We start from the raw sequence: 21,871 nt of genomic DNA, 5'->3' as shown, positions 1-21,871 counted from the left end.
CCTGGTTTTTTACATGTTCTGAACAAAGCCACGGATAACAGCTTTGTGTGGTATTTTTTTTTCAGGATGAATTATTTTGTGATCTGGACTTTGAACTGAGAGCTTTGTGTATGCTAGGTAGGCATTCTGCCACCACTGAGCCACGCCCCAGCCCCTCACTGGGGGATTCTAGGCAGGGGCTCTACCACTGAGCCACGCCCCCAGCCCTTCGCTGGGGATTCTAGGCAGGGGCTCTACCACTGAGCCACGCCCCCAGCCCCTCACTGTGGGATTCTAGGCAGGGGCTCTACCACTGAGCCATGCCCCCAGCCCCTCACTGGGGGAGTCTAGGCAGGGGCTCTACCACTGAGCCACACCCCAGCCCCTCACTGGGGGATTCTAGACAGGGGCTCCACCACTGAGCCACACCCCAGCCCCTCATTGGTAGGCTATAGGCAAGCACCTGCTATTGAGATATATCACAAGTCCCTTGAGCATTTTCCTTTTGAGATAGAGTTTTGTCAAGTGTCCTGGTAAGCCTTTGCTTTGTGGTCCTTCTGCCTGTTTCTCAAGTTGCTGGGCATACAAGTCTGTTCTGTCACACACATCTTAGAATAAGGTCTTTAAGTGGAGTTTTCTGGGTCTGAAGGTGTATGGCTTTATATTGTAATGGTGCCCTCTGTGGACTGTCACTTGATTTTGCTTTGGCAGAAGTATAATTTGTACCTGTGTATTGAATTGGCCAGTGTGACAGGTGGGGGCGGAAAAAAAGACCTTCAATTGATTTTTTTTTTTTTAAGTTGTGTTTCTTTTCATTTTCAATGAAATCAGATGTTTTTAAGAGCTATTTTTTTTTTATGAAATTGTTTATATCCTTTGCCATTTTCTTTCTTTCTTTCTTCTTCTTCTTCTTCTTTTTTTTTTTTTTTTTTTTTTGGGCTTATTTATTTACTATGTATACAATGATCTACCTGCATCTGTGCCTGGTTGGCAGAAGAGGGCACCAGATCACATTATAGATGGTTGTGAGCCACCATGTGGTTGCTGGGAATTGAACTCAGGACCTCTGGAAAAGTAGGCAGGGCCCTTAACCTCTGAGTCGTCTCTCCAGCCCATCCTTTGCCATTTTCAAATGTGGATTCTTGGTCAGTTTCTTGTTGATTTGTGGATACTCTTTACGTGTGAGGAAAGTGAGCCTTTAGCCTCGTGTGAGTTGTAAACACATAGGTAGCACATTTGTTCTAGAGAGGTGGATTGTTAACTTGCTTTTAAAAAGAAAAAGACAGGGCTAGAGAGATGGCTCAGCAGTTAAGAGCACTGACTGTTCTTCCATAGGACATGGGTTCAATTTCCAGCAACCACATGGCCATCTGTAACTCTAGTTCCACGGGATCCGGCACCCTCACATAGACAGATGCAAGCAAAACGCCAGTGCACATATAATAAAAATAAATAAGTCCTAATTTTTTTTTTTTTTTAATAGGAAGGGCCAGAGGAGAGGTGGAAATTGAAACAGATCATATATTGATTGGCAAAGTCGGTGTGAGCTTGGCCTTGAACAGCCATGGTTTTACATATAGACTTCCCACCATGTAAACTTGAACAGTACATTTCTTCTCTCTAGATTGAGGGTGGGGAGCAGGGCTTACATTGAGTCAATGACTAATGTGTACTCCACACAGTAGGAGCTTACTTGTGTCTGTGTGGCCAGGACCTCCAGCTGTTGTGGGTGTACAGTGTAACTGCAGTGGGGTATGTGCACGCAGGTGAGGACCATTGGATTCCCCGGAGCTGGAGTTACCGACAGTTGTGACCCACCTGATAGTGGGTCATCCTCTGAAGAGCAGCCCTGCTCTTGCCCATTGAGCCAGCTCTCTTTACCAAAGGAGCCAGGCCACTGAGTGTTGGTAGCGTCTACCCGCAAGCCTGCCTTGGGAGTCAGAGGCAGGAAGACCTGTACAGAGGTTCAAGGTCATCCTGGACTTTCAGAATGAGTTCCAGGTTAGCCTGCAGGCCCTGCGGCTCAGCAGTCATGGCTCGAGCCTCGGAGCCCAGCACCCACAGGGCAGAGGCAGGCAGAGCTCTGAGTTTAAGACCAGTCTGATCTACACAGCGAGTTCCAGGCTAGCCTGGGCTACATGAGACTCTTTCTTCAAATCAAGAAATAAGACAGGTGCCAGGTGGGGCTACAGCCCTGTGAAGGCTTGTTGAGGCTGGTGGATCTGCTTCTGAGCTCAGCCTGTGTGGGTGTTCAAAGGACAGGTCACAGCAAGCCGTGGTTGACTTCCCCCCACCAGATGAGTGCAGGAACCAGCTGTGGGGCAGGGGGAGTTGAAGCCTGCTTTTTTGCCTAGTCTAGTAAGTGACATATGATCGCTTCTGGGGAGAATACTTTTGGGGTGATTATGTAGGGATTAGATAAAGGGAGGTGAGGTGGGTGGGGGTGGTTTATTTTACTAGACTTAAATTTTAAGTGTAAGGGTATGGTATTTTACTTGCATGTACTTATGTCCACCACTTGTATGCCTGGTGCCCACAGAGACCAGAAGAGGGTGTCGGATCCCCCCCACCCGGAACGAGAAACAATCGTGAACTGTTATGTGGGTGCTGGGAATCAAACCCTAGTACTCTGGAAGAATAGCCAGTGCTCTTAAACACCTAGCCACCTTGCCAGCCATTGTCAGCCTTTCTCCTCCCACTGCCCCCAGACAGGTTTTCTCTGTGTAGCTCTAGCTGGCCTGGAACTCACTCTGTAGACCAGGCTGGCCTTGAACTCACAGAGATCCTCCTGCCTCTGCCTCTTCCTCTGCCTCTGCCTCTTGAGTTCTGGGATTACAGGCGTGTGCCTGTCTTCCCTGTCTTTCTTTAATCTTTGTTTTTTCTTAGTACCAACTCTGTTTTTCCTGCTTAGATCTTTGGAGACTGGGTTCGTACGTTATTACCCACTTTCCCCACATTCCTAAGACGTTAGTGCAGTGTTACAGCGCCGGGGAGCAAGTTCTCTGACTTTAACCATTGTGTTAGCCAGATGTAGTGTTGTCTATCTGTAATTGAAACACTCTGAGGCTCAGGAAGGTAGAAGCTAGTTATGCAGTGATACCCATCTCAACACCAAGCAAACAAAAAACCCACAATATACTGTTAGCAGAGCTACCAGGTTCAGTGTGTGCACTGGACTGCTGCTTGATTCAGTTTTGCATTCCCCTCTGTGTGTATGTATTTATGAGCGGGTGCATGTGTGCCAAAGTACACGTATGAAGGTCAGAGTACACCTCAAGGGAGTCTGTTCTCATTTCCCACTGTGGGGATCTCAGGATTTGAACTCGGCTCTGTAGATTTTCTTATGGACACGCTAAGCCCAGCGCTCATAAACCAGTTTAAACATTTGGTGGGCAAAAGTCTTTACTTAGCCCTCCCACGCCCCCGTGTGGCCATTCCATGGAAAGACATTTAGGGTGGTGGAAAGAACTGGGCTTTTCCTAGGCGTTGGGAAGCTAATTGCTCTCCTTCCGCTCGGTTGATTATACCCTGGTTTACCTCCCTGTGAGCTAGGGCTGGGGTTGTCTGTCTGTCTTTCAGGATGTATTTGTTTTGAATGTATGGGTGTTTGCCCCTGTGTATGTCTCTGCACCCATGCATACCTGGTACCCAGGGGGTCAGAAGATGCTGTCAGATGCCCTGGAACTAGAGTGGAGGATGTTGTGAGCCACCATGAACCCAGGTGTAGTGGAAGAACAGCCAGGCTCTTGACTGCTGAGCCACCTCTCCAGCCCTCTTTTTCTTCTTTATTTTGAGACAGTAATCTCAAAGGTGCCTGGGCTAACTGTGAACTCGCTGCATAGCTCTGGTTGGCCTTTCAGTTTTCCTTCACCATATCTCTCTCTCTGTCTCTTTGTCTCTGTCCCCCAGTGCTGGACATAGAGCACAGGGTCTTGTGCACTCTAAGCACACACTCTTCCACCAACTTACAGTCTCAATCCCGCTTACGTCCGTGTGGTTTATGCACTGGCCTTTTGAGACAGGGGTTCTCTGTGTAGCCTTGGCTGTCCTGGACTCTCTTTGTAGACCAGGCTGGCCTCGAACTCAAAGTGATCCGCCTGCCTCTGCCTCCCGAGTGCTGGGATTAAAGGTGTGCGCCACCACGCCTGGCGAAGCAAGCACTCTTAACTGCTGAACCATTTCTCCAGCCAGGAAGTGGTGGCCAACACCATCAATCTCAGCACTCAGGTGGCAAAGACAGGATCTATGTGAGTTCGAGTCCAGCTTGGTCTACAGAGCGAGTTCCAGGACAGCTAGGACTACACAGAGAAACCCTGTCTCAACAAACCAAAAAAAGAAAAGACAAAAATTTAAGTGTAACATTTTATTTTTTGTGGAAAGATTGAGTAATCCAATTAAAAAAAAAAAAAAAAAGCCTTAAAGGGGCCTCACAACAATCCAGTTCCAAGGGATCCAGCGCCCTCTTCAGGCCTCTGTGTGCTAGACATTCATTCAGACAAAACACCTCTAAACATTTAAAAAAAAAAAAAATCCTTAAGGGACATATAAGCACAGCTCTGCCCTGCCCTGCTTTGCTGAGATACTTCTGCCCGACCCCATACCCACCCTTACCCCCACCCCACCCCCATCCAAATGCTCTGTATTGTGTGTGAGAAGCAGCAACTAAGTTAAAGGTTTGTTTTGTTTAGCTGAGGGTGACCTTGAACTCTTGATCCTTCTGTCTCGAGCTCCCAAGTGCTGGGATCACAGCCATTGAACCGCTGTGCTAGGTTGATGCAGTGCTGGGGATGGAACCCAAGTCTTTTGTTTGTTTGTTTGTTGTTTTTTGTGTTTATTTGGTTTGGTTTGGGTTTTTTTGTGACAGGGTTTTTCTGTTAAAGCCCTTGTTGTCCTGGAACTCACTCTGTAGACTAGCCTGGCCTCAAACTCACAGAGATCCGCCTGCCTCTGCCTCCCGAGTGCTGAGATTAAAGGCGTGCGCCACCACTACTTGGCTGAACCCAAGTCTATGTACATAGCAGACAGATGCTCCCAACTGAGGCCTATTCCAAGGATATAAAGCTTTGAACTCCCCAGAGCAAGCTGCCTTCTGCAGGCTTGTCTGGGGACAGTCCCCTTTGTTGTATTGGCAAGCCCAGAGCTGTTACGCTGCCCTCTGCTTGGAGCTGGCAGCGCTGTAGGGATGGCAAGACTGCTTGCTTGCCTGGTCTAGTTTGTTTTAGGTGCATTTTGCTTCCTAGTTGCCATAAGTTAATCAATGCCAAGCCTGCAAGGATTGCTCAAAGTGTCCCATACTTAGAGGCCCGACGCCTGGGTGAGTGACAACATGCAAAGACCCAGGCAGTCGTGCTGAGATGCAGGGTGCCTCTCAGTGTAGAGCAATGGGTCTCGACCCCTTTGGGGTGGACTGACCCTCTCACAGGGATTGTCTGCCCGATATCCTGCATATCAGACAGTTAAATTACGATTCATAATAGTAACAAAATTACAATTACAAAGTAACATCAAAAATAATTTTGATGATTGGGGCTCACCACAGCATGAGGAGCTGTATTAAAGATTTGCAGCATTAGGAGGGTGTGGCGTGAGGAGTCCTCGGCCTTGCTGGCCTTGGGTCTTTTGTGTGTGTGCCATGTGCATGTGTCTGGACATGTGGCATGCCACAGACCATGCATGGAGGTCAGAAGACAACTTGTGGGAGTTGGTTCTCTCTTCCTACCATGTGGGTTCTGGGGATCAAACTCAGGTCATCAGACTTGACAGGAAGTCTTTATCTGCTGGGTCATCTTGCTAGCCCATGATCCTGCATCTTAGGCCGGGAGCTCCCTGCTAATGGGTAGTTTTGAGGGAGAGGCTGTGATCAGGGTGAGAGTCATATGAGGCCACTGTGCCTCTCCTTGGTGGCAAACAGCCTCTCCAGCTGTCAATTGTATTCACTCATCTCCCTGAAGTAGGTGAGAGCAAGCCACACTGTGAGGCATCCCAGTAGCCAGTGCTGGTGGCCAGGCGCATGCTCTAGATCAGGTGCCAAGGGGCCCTATCAGTCTTGGGTATACAGCTGTCACTCACTGGTTGCACAGAGCTGCCTGTGGTCATGACTTGAGGATGACAGTCCCCAGGGGGAAGACTGGCTGAGGCCTGCTTAGGTAGAAGGGCAGTGCACTGGGGCAGGACACAAGCTGGGTAGTGTGGCTGATGGCTCAGGCACTGTCTGGAACTGACACACACACACACACACACACACACACACACACACACACACACACACGGACCTACATGCAGTGCCCAGGACACCCACACCCATACACCCATTTCCCATGGCTGGCCACTTCCTTTGGCTCTTTTGTCCTTGCAGCAGCTACATGTGCTGAGTGGCATCTCTGTAATGTCATGCAGGTACCTCCCTGTGCTGTGCTCCTCTTGCCTCCTGCTCAGCAGCTTGTGGTATCCCCCCGCCCCCCAATGTCCCTGCCACTGCTTCTGCTGCTGCCACCAACCCGCACACCCTGCAGGGCTTGCCTTCGTCTGCCGGTTTGGGGGGTGCACATGGGCTATTACAGGGGAGATGAGAGGGTAGAGTGTGATGAGGGGGGAGGCATGTGGGGACAGAGGTGTGGGTAGGAGAGGGTACGGGGTGGCCAGGTGAGTTAGGGAGCTGAGAAAGATGGGTGGTTGCCGTGGGGGACCTGCCGAGGGCAGGACTCGGGTAGGCAAAGAATGGGGCCTTTTGCGGGGGGGATGGTAGAGGGATGGGTGAAGGGTGTCTGGTTTACAGTGTCTTCAGAAAGTGGAAGCCGAGGCTGATCTGAGCCTGTCTCTGTCTCTGCCTCCTCCTTCTACCCAGATCCCTGCAGCCGCTCCAGTGAAAGCCCCTGGCCCCTCTTCTTCCCCATCACTATCCCACCAGGCCCCACTGGGAGACAGTCCCCACATGCCCTCCCCACACCCTGCCAGGCCCCCTTCCCGCCCACCCTCAAGACCCCACTCTCGCCCTCCATCCCAGCCCCAGAGCTTGACCTGCCCACCCTCCGAGCCCACCCTGCACCCCTGCCCTCCACCCCAGGGTCCCCCGACTCTACCTGGCATCTTTGTCATCCAGAATCAACTGGGTGCCCCACCACCAGCCGGCACCCCAGCCCCCACAGCCCCAGGCCCACCCCAGCCACCTCTGCGACCCCCATCCCAACCTCCTGAGGGCCCACTGCCCCCAGCCCCTCACCTCCCTCCCTCCTCCACCCCCTCCACTGTGGCCTCCTCTTCTGAGCCTTCTGCCAGGTTGCCAGTCCCCACACCCCCCGACTTCCAGCTCCAGTTCCCACCAGGCCAGGGGCTCCATAAGTCCCCTACTCCACCACCAGCCCTCCACATGGTCCCTGAGCCCACAGCGCCCCCTCCACCACCACCACCACCTCGGACCTTCCAGATGGTAACCGCCCCCTTCCCAGCACTGCCCCAACCGAAAGCACTTCTGGAAAGATTCCATCAGGTAACCATCAGCAGGAACACCTAATGCCCCACATCCCCAGACTGACCCCTTACCCTGCCCTGCCCTGCCTACTATGTGTCCACACCCCTCCCTCATGTCTCTGGCTGCCCCAACTGTGATTTCATGTTCCACCCCTCAACCGCCCACCCTTCCTCAGGTGCCGTCTGGGATCATTCTCCAGAGTAAGGCTGGGGGCACCACCCCCACCCCACAGACGTCTACCACCCTGGCACCCCTCGCCAGTCCTACTGTGCTAGTCAGCGGGCAGGCACCACCTGGGACCCCTGCTGCCTCAAGCCATGCCCCAGCCTCCACACCTCTGGCCACCACAGGTAAGGAGGGAGAGGAGCCTGCCCAGGCAAGGCAGTTGTGTGGAACTGCTGTGTACCAGAGCCCAGGGTGTCACCCCACCCCAGGTGGAGGAAGGAGGTCAGACTGCCCAAGCCTCAGGAATGAGGCACTGGTGGGAGAGCTGTGGAGTGGGAAGGGGCCTCACAATGGAGGAAAGGCCTCCATGCTAGTGACCCCTGGGTCCTCTCGGTTCCTCACCCCATCCCAGGCCTGCCTCCTCTACTTCCTGCCGAAAACAAAGCTTTTGCCAGCAATCTTCCAACCCTGAGTGTGGCCAAAGCTGCTGTGTCCGGGCCAGGGAAGCCCCCAGCAATGCAGGTAAAGAACCTTGGAGCAACTGGGAATCGAAGAGGAAGCCGGCGGGAGAGAGAGACGAACACAGGGCACTGGGCAGGGCCAGTTAAGATGGTGAAAAGAGCCAGCTAGGGGCAGGGGTTGGGGATCTCTATAGGATCAGAAGTGAACCACCAGTACAGCAGTTGGGATGTAGACTAGGGCCATGGATCAGTGGTAGAGCCCCTGCCTAGAATTCCCCAGTGAGGGGCTGGGGGTGTGGCTCAGTGGTAGAGCCCCTGCCTAGAATCTTCCTATGAGGGGCTGGGGGCGTGGCTCAGCGGTAGAGCCCCTGGGTAGAATCTTCCTATGAGGGGCTGGGGGTGTGGCTCAGTGGTAGAGCCTCTGCCTAGAATCCCCCAGTGAGGGGCTGGGGGTGTGGCTCAGTGGTAGAGCCCCTGGGTAGAATCCCCCAGTGAGGGGCTGGAGGTGTGGCTCATGGATAGGGGTGGATCACTGGCTTGCACAAACCCCAGCATTTGGTCCTTGGCATAGTAAAGAAGTTTAGACAGACCAGTTATGTCAAACTAAGTATATCAAAATTAGACTCATTATAGGGAGAGAGGAGATGAGGAAGAATTTAATTATGGTGAAATTCAAAGGCCAACAGACGGGACTTGGCCTAGGCTGGCACAGAGTGGACACAGGTGGGGGCCCCAAGGACTTAGACCTACTTGTTTTTGTTTGTTTTTTGTTTTTTGGTTTTGGTTTTGGTTTTTTTGAGACAGGGTTTCTCTGTGTAGCCCTGGGTCTCCTAGACTCACTTTGTAGACCAGGCTGGCCTTGAACTCATATCGATCCGCCTGCCTCTGCCTCCCGAGTGCTGGGATTAAAGGTGTGCGCCACCACACCCAGCTAGACCTCTTGTTAACACTCTTCTCCCACAGCCTAGGCCACATCTGCCAAGGACATTTGTTTTATGTCCTTCTTTCTTTTCCCTCCCCTCACTCCTTCCTTCCTTCCTTCCTTCCTTCCTTTTTCTTTTCTTTCTTCCCTCTCTGTTTGAGGCAGGGTCTTACTTTGTAGCCCTGACTGGCCTGGAATTCACTATATAAACCAGGCTGGCCTTGAACTCATAGCCACCACCTAGCTCCCTCTTTGGTTTTTTGAAATGGGATCTTTATCCAAGACTGGCCTTGAACTCTTAGACATCCACCCTCTCCCTTCTTTGGTTTCTTTTAGATGGAGGCCAGAGCCAGGTAATGGGGTGTCTCTGTGTCCAAGGCTGTCCTTCAACTCCTGCCTGTGTTTCCCAAGGGCTGGGTTTTTGTGCTGTCCCCTTTGCCATCTGTCGCTACAATCATAAGACTGTAACCAGCTGGGCAGTGGTGGCGCACACCTTTGATCCCAGCACTTGGACGGCAAAGGCAGATGAAGCTCTGTGAGTTCAAGGCCAGCCTGGACTACAGAACAAGTTCCAGGACAGTCAGGGCTACACAGAGAAACCCTGTCTCAAAAACCAAGGTTTTAGATTATACCAAAAGCAGCTTAGGGGAGGAATGGGGTTTATTTGCCTTATTACTTCCAGGTCATAGTTCATCACTGAGGGAAGCCAGGACAGGAAGTGAAGCAGAGAGCATGGGGGAATGCTGCTTACTGGCTTGATCATTCATTGGCTTCTTTTTGTGTTCAGCCAGCTTTCTTCCAAAGCTTAAGACCACCTTGTTAGGAATGGTGCTGCCCAGCCTTTGGTGGGCCTTCAGTTAATCAAGATAATCCCTCAAAGGCCAGGCATCAGTGTCATAAGCATATGCCACCACCCCTGGTTTCCCTCGCCTGGTTTCTCCTGATGGGCAGGGCTGCTGTAGCTGGGACCAGCTCCCTTTCCCGACTGTGTCCTTGGCTGGGGGGAGGACATAGGCTGAGGAGGCAGAGAAGACTTCCCCTTGCGGCACCCACCTGTCACTCACCTTCCCTCCTTCCACAGTATGACAAGTTGTGTAGCCTGAAGAAACAGCCCATGCTGCAGCCCAGCAAAGAAGCCTGGTGAGTGACAGCCACCTGCCCCCGCCACGCCACAGGGTGCTGGCTCCAGCGCTCCACAATTGTGTGCATTCCCTCCTGACCCTCAGTTTCCCTTCTGTCTATGGAGCGGTGGAAGTGAGGTCAACTGAGGACACTGGCAGGCTGCTGGCCTCAAGAGCCAGCTACAGTTTCATATTGGGGGTGCCACTGTTTCTTCAGCTCATTAGGTGTGGTGGGGAAGAGCAAGGTGGAAAAATGAAGGGGTGAATAGAACCCAGGGGTGTCCAGGTAGGCCTGTGAGTTAAGCGCACACAAGTTTGAGGGTCAGGGGAGATGGGTGACAGTGTATTGAGGGACCCGTGTAAATTGAACAGGGGATGAGATGGCCATCCCTTGGGTGAGGGTAGGCAGGCTGTTTGAGCACTCGGAGGAGTAAGTGGTACTTCCTTGTTCTCTCCCGACCCAAGTGTTTGCTCCGTGCTCACTGTGCACTTGCAGAGACCAGAGCAAATAAGCAATGTAAGAAAAGCTGCCCCATGGGGACAGCCGGCTTGTCTGATGAGGAACATGATCATGTGATGGGGAAACCCAGCCTACTGTAGTAGGGATTCTGTAGAAAACCACAACTGAGAAACAGAGCGGACACTTAAAACCTAACCCGGTCCTAGGCAACCCCACCCGTACACACTTTCTTGGGCCAGAGGCAGTGGAGAGGTCCTGCCCCCTGGTGGTAGGAGACAGAATAGCATGGACCTTAATGTTCCCGGCCCCTCCCTTTCTCCTTTGGATGCTCCGAGCAGGAGTGATGTCCCCTCACTTTCCCGGGCTTCTCTTCCTTCTTATGTTACCTGTTAACTTTGGTCCATGGCCAGGGAAGCCATGAGGCAAGTGGAACGCAGGGAGCTACTTCTGTGGCGTTGGGTTTCTCTGGCCCTCACCCCCAGCTCTGTGTGTGTGGTCTAACCCCACCCCCAGCTTCCTGGAGCATCTGCACAAACATCAGGGCTCTGTCCTGCACCCCGATTACAAGACAGCCTTCCCCTCCTTCGAGGATGCCCTCCATCGCCTCCTGCCCTACCATGTCTACCAAGGCGCCCTCCCCTCCCCCAACGACTACCACAAAGGTGAGGCCTCTCCCACTGCTCTCCCACTATGTCCCCAAGTGCCCTCAGCTCAGCCACCAGCCCTCGGTATTCAGAGCATGCAGTGGTCTGAGCACCTCCCACTTGGCCACAGTCGGCCGTAGGCGCCCTGTGTCGTCTGCTCATTGCCCACCCCATCTCCTTTCCCCGTGTGGGTTTTCTTTCCTCAGTGGACGAAGAATTTGAGACTGTTTCCACGCAGCTGCTCAAACGCACCCAGGCCATGCTCAATAAATACCGGCTTTTGCTTCTAGAAGAGTCCCGGGTAGGATTCTCAAGCGTTGGAGTCCCAACCCTGCTGTGAACTTACCTTGTCTGGTTCTGGGTAGGGGTGGGGTGGGGTTGGGGAGAGGGTCTGTCCTTAGCTGGGAGGGAGGATGGAAAGGTGGCAGATGGTCGGAGCCTGACCAGTCACAGCCTGCCAGCATCCTCTCCTCCCCGGTTTGCTTTTCTCATGTGTCCTTTACATGAACCCACTACAGAGAGTCAGTCCTTCCGCCGAGATGGTCATGATCGACCGGATGTTCATTCAGGAGGAAAAGACCACCCTTGCCTTGGATAAGCAGCTTGCCAAGGAGAAGCCTGGTGAGGGGAGAGGGAGGGGGAGGAGCCTGGTGAGGGGGGAGGGAGGGGCAGGAGTCTGGTGAGAGAGGAGGGAGGGGGAGGTGTCTCCCACCTATCCGCTGCTGAGATTTCCAGCAAGCAGCCTGCTGTGGTGGTGGTGCACAGGGTAGGCAGAGGCAGTGTGAAATCTATGAGTTTTGAGCCCGGCCTGGTTTACAAAATACCAAACCCTGAACACCAGGGACTGTGTTGAGTGGCCTTACCTTTCTTAGCCACCAGGGGGAGCGTGAGCCCTCCCTGCCTCCCTCGCTGTAGCTCCCTGTGAGTTGCCACCCTGCACCCTAGAATGAAGAAGGGCTTTTCTACCAGCCTCAGCCTGATGCAAAAGCAAAAGAGAAGAGGCGGGGCTGAGGCACAAATAAGGTTCCTGCCACACCCACTCTGTGTGCATCCTACGAATGAGCCTTCCCCCTGACTTGTTGCACTTTAAGCTTTTTGGGTTTGGGGTTTTGGGGTGGTTTGTTTGTTTTGTTGTTGTTGTTGTTGTTTTGGCTTTGGTTTTTCGAGACAGGGTTTCTCTGTGTAGCCTTGGCTGTCCTGGACTTGCTTTGTAGACCAGGCTGGCCTCAACTCACAGCGATCCGCCTGCCTCTGCCTCCCAAGTGTTGGGATTAAAGGTGGGTCACCACGCCTGGCTGTCACAAACATCTTACAAGGAAATCACAGAGCCACTCTCCAGCCCCTGGCTTTTCCAAAATACCCCTTAAACCTTCTCCCACATTTAGCTCCAAGCACTATTATTCTATTTAAAAAGCAAAACAAAACGAAATACCATTCTGCTTCCCTCTGCCCTAGCTAGCACTGGAGTCAGGACACTAGTGTATAAGCCTCCTGAGTCCTTTGAGGGTATGTTCTTGAGCTTTCTGTCACTAGGAAGGTGATGTGATACCTACCTACATGTGTCTTCTGAGTGTCCCCAGTGGTTCTGGGAAAGGTCCCTGTGATCATACACAAGGATTTCTATAACAAGTCCAATAGGCAACATGAGATAAGTCAGAGCTATGAACAAACAGCCTGCCAGGGGCTGTAGGCGTGCCTTCTATGGAGCACATGTCTAGTGCATCAGAAAACAAGGAAATAATCTGGGAGCACTTGTTGATTTTTGAGGTGTGAGGCTGTGGCTGTACTGCTAAGCCACACCTCCAACTCCTCACTGAGAGAGTCTAGGCAGGAGCTCTACCACTGAGCCACGCCCCCAGCCCCTCACTGGGGGAATCTAGGCAGGGGCTCTACCACTGAGCCACGCCCCCAGCCCCTCACTGGGGGATTCTAGGCAGGGGCTCTACCACTGAGCCACGCCCCCAGCCCCTCACTGGGGATTCTAGGCAGGGGCTCTACCACTGAGCCACGCCCCCAGCCCCTCACTGGGGGATTCTAGGCAGGGGCTCTACCACTGAGCCACGCCCCCAGCCCCTCACTGGGGATTCTAGGCAGGGGCTCTACCACTGAGCCACGCCCCCAGCCCCTCACTGGGGGATTCTAGGCAGGAGCTCTACCACTGAGCCACACCCCCAGCCCTCCCTGGGGGATTGTAGGCAGGGGCTCTACCACTGAGCCACGCCCCCAGCCCCTCACTGGGGGATTCTAGGCAGGGGCTCTACCACTGAGCCACGCCCCCAGCCCCTCACTGTGGGATTCTAGGCAGGGGCTCTACCACTGAGCCACGCCCCCAGCCCCTCACTGGGGGGATTCTAGGCAGGGGCTCTACCACTGAATCACACCCCAGTCCCTCACTGGGGGATTCTAGGCAGGAGTTCCTCTGCTAAACCACACCCTGTTTGGTTTTGTTTTTCATTTCATTTCCTAGAGATAAGTGCCTAAGTTCCTAAGTGCCAGGCTGGCCTTTGCACTCCAGGTCCTCCCCCTTAGCTGAATAGCCAGAATGACAGATGTAGGCCACTACACCCTGCCTGGGGACTGCACTTTTTGCTTTAAATTCTTTCTGTTCATTTCACACACGGGTAACCTGGGTAGGGCAGCGAAGCTTTGGGGAGTGCTTGGGGGTCATTACTAAGGGAGTGTGCATGCAGATAAGTCACTGCAGAATGACTCAGGGACCTGCGCAGTCTAGGTCAGTGGTTCTCCTGGCCCCTTAAGCCCCAACTATACAGTTATTTTTGTTGCAACTTAATAACTCTTATTAATTTTGCTACTGTTATGTGTTGTAATGTAAATTTGCAGAATATTTGATGTGTAACTCCTGTGAAAGGGTTGTTTCATCCCCAAAGAGGTTGCAACCCACAGGTTGAGAACTGCTGCTGGTTTAGACTCACCCTGGACCTTTATCGCTCTCATCTTAGCTACTAACCGGGTGGATTTTCTTTGTTCCAACTCTACAGATGAGTACGTGTCTTCCTCCCGCTCCCTCGGCTTCCCCACCCCAGTGTCTTCCGAGGGTCACCGGCTCCCCAGCCATGGCCCCTCATCCTCATCTTCCACATCCGGAACATCTGCCCAGCCCCCTCCTCACCTGCCCACCAAGCTAGTGATCCGGCATGGCGGGGCTGGCGGCTCCCCTTCAGTGACCTGGGCCAGGGCATCATCCTCCTTGTCGTCAACTTCTTCATCCTCATCCTCATCCTCTGCCGCCTCATCCCTGGACGCTGATGAGGATGGCCCCATGCCCTCCCGTAACCGGCCGCCCATCAAGACCTACGAGGCCCGGAGCCGCATCGGCCTCAAACTCAAGATCAAGCAGGAGGCAGGACTCAGCAAGGTTGTGCACAACACGGCACTGGATCCCGTGCACCAGCCCTTGCCTGCACCTGCCCCTGCAAAAGGGGCGGAGCCTCCGCCTCGCCCAGCTCCGCCCCCACCCCCACCTGCCACACAGGCACAGATGAACGGCACTCTGGACCATCCTCCACCCGCAGCCCGCAAACCCACAATGCCCACGTCCTGCCCACGTCTACCACTACGCAAGACCTACCGTGAGAACGTTGGCGATCCGGGGACAGCCGAGGGGGCACAGGGACGGCCGCGGGGTGCAGGCAGCCCCACTCCATTGCCCGCCAAGGTGGATGAGGCCACCAGCGGGCTGATCCGAGAGCTTGCAGCGGTGGAGGACGAACTGTATCAGCGTGTTCTGAAGGGCGGCCCACAACCCCCAGAAACCCCAGCTTCTGCCACCAGCCAGGGTGCCACCGAACCCGTTTGGGAAGCACCCGTGCTACCCCCACCCAAAAGACGCAAGTCCGAATCCCCGGACGTGGACCAGGCCAGCTTCTCCAGTGATAGCCCACAGGACGATACACTCACTGAGCATTTGCAGAGCGCCATCGACAGCATCCTTAACCTGCAGCAGGCCCCCGGCCGGACACCCGCAGCCCCATACCCCCATACAGGGCCCACGCCCGGAACCCCCACATCCCCAGCACCCCTGCACAGGCCCGATGCCCTCCCCCCCTCCAGTCACAATGGTGGCCTCGGCGCCAGGACGTTGAACAGATAACACTGGGCTGCTCCTGTGGCCTCTGTCAGGTGCCCCCAACCCCACTTCCAGGGGAGCAGCCTGGCAGCCCACCTCCACCTCTAAGGGGCGCTAACCCAGTTCCCCTGACAATTCTTGCCTAAGTTATTTGAGTCACAAAGGCCTCCCCACCTTCCTGCTTCCACGTTGGCTAGAGATTTGGGATGGGGCGTGGGTTTTCTAGACAAGGTAGCCGTAATGTACAGTGTCCCCCTGGCACAGGACAGGACAGGGGTATGATACATACGAGTGTTGCCCAGGACTGGGCTACTGGGTTGACACACTGGTAACATCTGAATACCGGGTCTTGTCTGATTGGCTTCATGGATCACTCGCTATCCTGGGCGCTCACAGCTGGGAGAGACCTTCAGACAGGCCCGGCTCTCTTCTGGTTGCCCACAGAGCCTGGAAAATTAGGAAGCAAGGATTCAAGTCAGTGTCTCAAAGTACCTGCGTCCCATCCATACGTGCACTCGCTTGAGTCATCCTGTATGTGTGCGTGCACGAGAGAGCGAGAGATCCCTACTACCCCCACCCTCCCCCCAGAGGAACAAGACACGGGGTCTTCCTTTCTTCTCCCAAGCCGTCTTCCCTGTATTCTTCTTGCCCTCAGCCTACCATGCCACGTTTTAAAATCCCGAAGACAAAACTAGTACTGTAAGATAAAGATTTTTTTGTACTGTATTTATTGTGTATAACGATTTTTTTAAAGGGAGAATTCTGTACATCTAGAACTCTTGTAAATTAAAAGCCAATCCTTTTTTTTAAAACTGTACTCAGGCCCCCTCTGGCCCCTGTTGCTCTTGGGTGTTTTATTTTGGGAGTAGTGTTGGTGGGTTGGGACAAAGCCGGTAGAGAAGAATTTCCTATGTTGCGTGAGTGTCCACTGGATCCTAAGCCATGGTCTTAAAAACCCCGCGCGGCCAGTAAGATGGCTCAGTAGATGCGGCATTTTTCATGACCCAAATCTGATTGCGCCCAGGAAAGAACCTTCTCAAGTTGTTCTGTGATCACTACATACATGCGGTGACACATAGGCCCACACGCAAATAAACGTGAGGGGGTTTGTTTATTTGTTTCATTAGGAGGCCGTTTGGAAGTCCCCGAAACCAACGCTGTCAGTTCTTACTATACCCAGTTATGTACAGTGGGCTTTGCTTGAAAATATGCTCCGAACCATTACTTGGGGACATGTGGCGTTGGGACTCTGGCAATGCAGGGTCAGTATTCTCAACCATTCATGCAGTACCACGTTTTAGACATGTTGCTGTTCTGCGACATCTGTGGGGCTACAGAGGTGGCTCAGTGGCTTTACTCCTCCTGTAGGGGACCAGGACTGGTCCCCAGCGCCCACACGGCTGCTACCAACTCCCTGTAACTCCAGTTCCAGGGGTAGGACACCCTCCTCTGGTCTCCTTTGGGTTCCTGCACACATGTCATATAAACTCACATGGGCACACCATAGACAGATAAGTGGAACAAATCTTAAAGATGCTTTAGAGTTGTGGTGGTATAAAAGCAGGAATTCAACGTTTCTTGCAACCTACTTGGGGAGAGCGAGATCAGCCTGGCCTATATGAGATCCTGTATCAAAGTGAAAATAAAAAGGAGCTGGAGAGATGGCTCAGCAATTAGCACTGGCTGCTCTCGTAGAGGTCCTGGGTTTGATTCCTAGCACCCACAATAGTGGCTCGCAACCATTTGTAACTCTAATCCCAGGGCATCTGGCGCCCTCTTCTGGTCTTTGGGGGTAATGCATGCACATGGAACACATACGCAGATCAAACACCCATACACATAAAAATAAATCTTTAAAAATGTAAATAAGTCCATAAAACTAGAAGAAGGAAATCTTGACTAGGATGCAGGAGGCCACGGGTTCCATCGGCAACGTCTCATAAAGTGGACATGGTAGTACACACTTGTCACCCCAGCACTCTGGAGAGAGGCACCAGAGGACCTCGAGTTTAAGGTCATCCGCTATGTAGTGAGTTCTAGTCGATCCTGATCTGCGTGAGACCCTGTCTCAAACAAAACAAGGGCTGCGGACATGATTCTGTGGGTGAGAGTTTGTACTGTGCAAACGAAAGGCCTGCGCTCTCACATAAAAGCCGTGTTGCCTCAAACCCCTTACCCCAGCAGCACTGAGGTGATACGGGCACATAACCTGGGGATTGGTAGAGGATATATGCCTTCTTCTGTCTTCTGCACATGCCCACAGGCACACACATGCGTACAAACCACATGCAAAAATAACAGTAACAAGCCAGGCTTCGGTGGGGTGTGCCTTTGATCCCAGCACTCAGGGAGGCAGAGGCAGGCAGATGGCTGTGAGTTCAAGGCTAACCTGTTCCACAAAGCGACTCCAGGACAGCCAAGATTACACCAACCCTGTCTCAGAGGGGAGAAAAAAGTAACATACAAAAATAGCTGGGTGACAACCCAACCAGATGGCATGCTTGTGGTCGGTACCTGGCATTGTGGGAAGGTGGCATTTTCAGAAAAACAACTATTTGCTTGCTAGTGTACAGCTGTAATCCCATCATGTGGGAGGCTGAGACAGGAGGATCTTGAGGCTAATTTGGGCCACTTTGCAAGACCCTGTTTAGAAAGCCAAAATGAATTAAGCCACATGTAACGGTTGGGGGTTTCTATTGCTGTGAAGAGACACCCGTGCCCATGGCAGCTCTTATAAAGAAAGGCATTTCACTGGGGCTGGTTTACAGTTCGGGGGTCTGGTCCATTAACGTCATGGCAGGAAGCGTGGAGGTATGCACGGGCAGATGTGGTTCCGGAGGTTCCGGAAAGGAAACTAAGAGGTCCCACATCCAGGTCTGTGGGCAGCAGGAAGAGAGAGAGCTGGGACCTGGCTTACGCATTTGACAATTCAGAGCCCGCCCCTTGACACACTTCCTACCCCAGAGCCATACCTATGCCAACAAGAACACTCCTCCTGATAATGCCAGTCCCTATGAGCCTATGAGCGCCGTTTTCATTCAAACTCCTGCAGCATGTATTTAAGTGTGAGCCAATGCTGAGAGAACAAGTGTGCACCACCATGCTGGGTGTGTTCCGTGCTAGGGATGGGACTTTTATGCATCCTAGAAGGGCACTCCTTAAGATAGTTTCTTCTTCCTCCTCTTTTTTTTTTTTTTTTTTACACAGGGTCTCACTATATAGCTTCGACTGGCCTGGACTTCACTATGTAGATCAGACTGGCTTCAAACTCATAGACTCATTAAAACTCATTTAAAACTCATTTAAAAGCGTGTGCCACATCACTTGGTCCATGCACTTAGATTTTTTAATTACTGTTGTCAACAATTATTTTTTTTTCCTCCGAGACAGGGTTTCTTTGTGTAGCCTTGACTGTCTTGGACTCGATTTGTAGACCAGGCTGGCCTTGAACTCACAACGATCCGCCTGCCTCTGCCTCCCTGAGTGCTGAGATTACAAGCGTTCACCACTACGCAGGGCTATTAACGATTTTTTATTTTTTTGTTTTTCAAGACAGAGTTTTTCTGTGTAGCCTTGGCTGTCTTGGACTCAATTTGTAGATCAGGCTGGCTTCCAACTCACAGGGATCCACCTGCCTCTGCCTCCCGAGTGCTGGCACTCAAGGTGTGCGCCACCACCGCTTGGCTAACAATGATTTTTTGAGACAGGATCCTGACAGATAGTCCAGGCTGACTTCAAACTTGCCATCATGCGTCGGTCTCACTGGTGTTGGAAGTATAAACATGCACCACTATGGCGGGATAAATTATTGGTAGACCCGCTGCAGCCGCTGCTGTCCACTCTTTTGCTCAAGGGAGCCAAAAGCTGGCGGACCAACTGGACTCAGTTCCAACTAGGGACGACAGCACGAGCCAGCCTGGGAGCCTCTTCACAGTGCCCGCCAGGGGGCGCCCGAGGTCGGCCCGGCCTGGGACAGGGGACCCGGGCCCGCCCTGCCCAGCGCTCCTCCTGCGCTGCCCCACCCGGCTCACTCCGCTACGGACCGCACAGGGCTCAGGCTGCTTGCTCTGCGCTTCCCGGATCCCTGGTGAGTGCTCCCCAAATTCCAGTCCTCACCCCTGCTCCTGTAACAGCCTGTGCCCTGTCCTTCCCAGTCCCTTCCAGTTCCCACATTCTTCCTCTGGGACCTCCGCTCCTCCATTCTCCACGACTTTCCCCAGCCGCATCAGGTCTCCTCAGCCTCTCCTTAGTCCTCCTGTCGCGCCCCCCCCCGCAATCCCTCTAGCGCACCTCCAGTTCTCCCAGCCCCCTCCCCCGCCTTCCTCACCTTCGAAGACTCCGTCTTCAATGCGGCCTTCTACCCTCCACACCCATCTCTGCCCTCCTCGCTCTGTCCTGCCATTCAGGAGCCTCTTCCTGTAGACCCTTCAGCTGCCCCTAAAGCGTCCTTTTGGAGATGTCCCTCAGCTGCCTTCCTGTCTGGGACACTCCCGGCGGGTGGAGGGGGGCTCACTCTGCATCGATGTAACGGGTTCTTACATCCGCCTATGCCTTCTCACCTCTTTTCTCCAAATCATTTTCTTTTTTACTCTTCCGTCTCCCTTTTTTGCCAATATGATTTTATGGGCTTAATGTTTTGATTCGGAGGGGTTTTTGTTTTGTTTTTCGAGGCTTAGATTGTCCCATCTTTGAGCCAGATATAGTGGCACAGTCCCTGAATCCTAAGACGTAGGAGGCAGAGGCAGGCAGATCTCTGAGTCTAAGGCCAGTCTGGCCTGTATAGTTCCAGGCCAGCCAGAGATACATAGTGAGAACCTTTTTTTTTTTTTTTTTTTTTTTTTTTTTTTTAAAGGGGGGTAGTGGTGATGGATGAGATATATAGGTCAGACTCAGCACCGTCTGCTTTCCCAGAAGACCCAGGTTCGATTCCCGGTACCCACACGGCGGCTCACAACCATCTGTTGCTTCAGTGCATGGGATCCAACACTCTTTTCTGCGCTCCCAGGGCATGCACGTAGCACCCAGACGTGCATCCCTGGTGGTCTTTGAGCTGATCCAGATCGGCTTGTTCCTTCCCATTGTCCATCTCTGGGATAGCTGTTTCTCTAGGGAGCCCTGGATTCTTTCGGCGAGAAATGACATTTAGAGACTCCAGTCTGACCAAAAGCCGGTTCTTTGAGGCCACTAAAATAATAAGCATCTACTTACAGAGCGAGGGGAGAGACTGTTAGAGATCACCAGGAGGCTCAGCAGCCCAGACTCTACAGTGACTCAAAGGCTCATGGGAGTATTGAGGGGCTACAGAGATCACAGTCTGGCTTTTGGGGGGTGCTCACTGCTTCCAGGTGGCTGATGACTTTTCCCCCTCAGCTCTTGAGACCTAGGATGGGAAAGAGGCGTTCCAGCTAGAGGGCTTTATGGCTTGGTGATCCTGGCTGTCTCCCTGAGGCTCTGTTTCCTCCTTGGAACAGTGTAGGTAGGAGTGAGGGCATAGCCGTGTTTGTTTGTAGAGTGCTTGCCTAGCATGCTTGAAGCTGTGACTCAGCACTAGTGGGGTAGAGACAAGAAGATCAGAAGTTCGAGACCATCCTCAGATACATTGAGTTCAAGTCCATCATGGAATGCACAAGACGTGGTCTCGAAAAGGCTTAAAATGGGGGTAGGGATAGAGTTAATTGATGAAGTCATGAAAACGAAGGGATCTGGCACAGAGCTGGGGATGTGTGGCTCAGTGGTAGAGGCCCTGTCTAGAGTCCCCCAAATTAGGTCCTGGGGGGCACGGTTCCGTGGTAGAGCCCCTGCCTAGATCCTCTAGTAAGGGGTTGGGGTGTAGCTCAGTGGTAGAGCCCCTGCCTAGAATCCCCCAGGGAGGGGCTGGGGGTGTGGCTCAGTGGTAGAACCCCTGCCTAGAATCCTCCAGTGAGGGGCTGGGGGTGTGGCTCAGGGGTAGAGCCCCTGCCTAGAATCCCCCAGTGAGGGGCTGGGGGCGTGGCTCAGTGGTAGAGCCCCTGCCTAGAATCCCCCAGTGAGGGGCTGGGGGCATGGCTCAGTGGTAGAGCCCCTGCCTAGAATCCCCCAGTGAGGGGCTGGGGGTGTGGCTCAGTGGTAGACCCCCTGCCTAGAACTCCCCAGTGAGGGGCAAGCTATTTCAGTGAAAACATGTCAGAGGAGAGACGTGTGAGGTAATGACGAATGGGTCTGGGTCTGACTTTCTCTGGAGGTGGGTCTTTTGAGATAGGGTCTTTTTGTTCTTTTTGTTTGTTTGTTTGTTTTTGAGACAGGATTTCTCTGTGTAGCCTTCGCTGTCCTGGACTCCCTTTGTAGACCAGGCTGGCCTCGAACTCACAGCGATCTGCCTGCCTCTCTGCCTCCCGAGTGCTGGGATTAAAGGTGTGCGCTACCATGCCCGGCTCCACGGTCCCCTTCTTGAACCATACCCACTGTTAGTCTCCATGCTAGCTGCTCTCCCTCTTTTCCATCCCTAGATCTCCCGCCCCTCCCTCCCCACATCTCTAGCCGCTGGCTACAGTCTTCCTCCATGGTCCCTCCTCTTCTCGCAGGTGA

General features: G+C 53.0%; 1 protein-coding gene across 1 annotated transcript in view; it reads left to right on the top strand.

The window, feature by feature from the left end:
* Positions 1-15,866, top strand: part of Bicra (BRD4 interacting chromatin remodeling complex associated protein) — a 77,655-nt gene extending 61,789 nt beyond the window's left edge. Inside the window, exons 8-15 of the mRNA XM_051162443.1 lie at positions 6,824-7,465; positions 7,623-7,797; positions 8,025-8,134; positions 10,077-10,135; positions 11,090-11,238; positions 11,427-11,521; positions 11,739-11,841; positions 14,220-15,866. Coding sequence (XP_051018400.1) covers positions 6,824-7,465; positions 7,623-7,797; positions 8,025-8,134; positions 10,077-10,135; positions 11,090-11,238; positions 11,427-11,521; positions 11,739-11,841; positions 14,220-15,331 — 2,445 coding nt within the window. The 3' untranslated portion in view covers positions 15,332-15,866. The remainder of the gene's footprint in view (positions 1-6,823; positions 7,466-7,622; positions 7,798-8,024; positions 8,135-10,076; positions 10,136-11,089; positions 11,239-11,426; positions 11,522-11,738; positions 11,842-14,219) is intronic.
* Positions 15,867-21,871: the final 6,005 nt, after the last annotated feature.

This window comes from Acomys russatus, chromosome 19, assembly GCF_903995435.1.
Source record: "Acomys russatus chromosome 19, mAcoRus1.1, whole genome shotgun sequence".
NCBI lineage: Eukaryota > Metazoa > Chordata > Mammalia > Rodentia > Muridae > Acomys > Acomys russatus.
The sequence above is the reverse complement of the archived record's forward strand: the minus strand, read 5'-3'. Positions and strand labels throughout refer to the sequence as shown.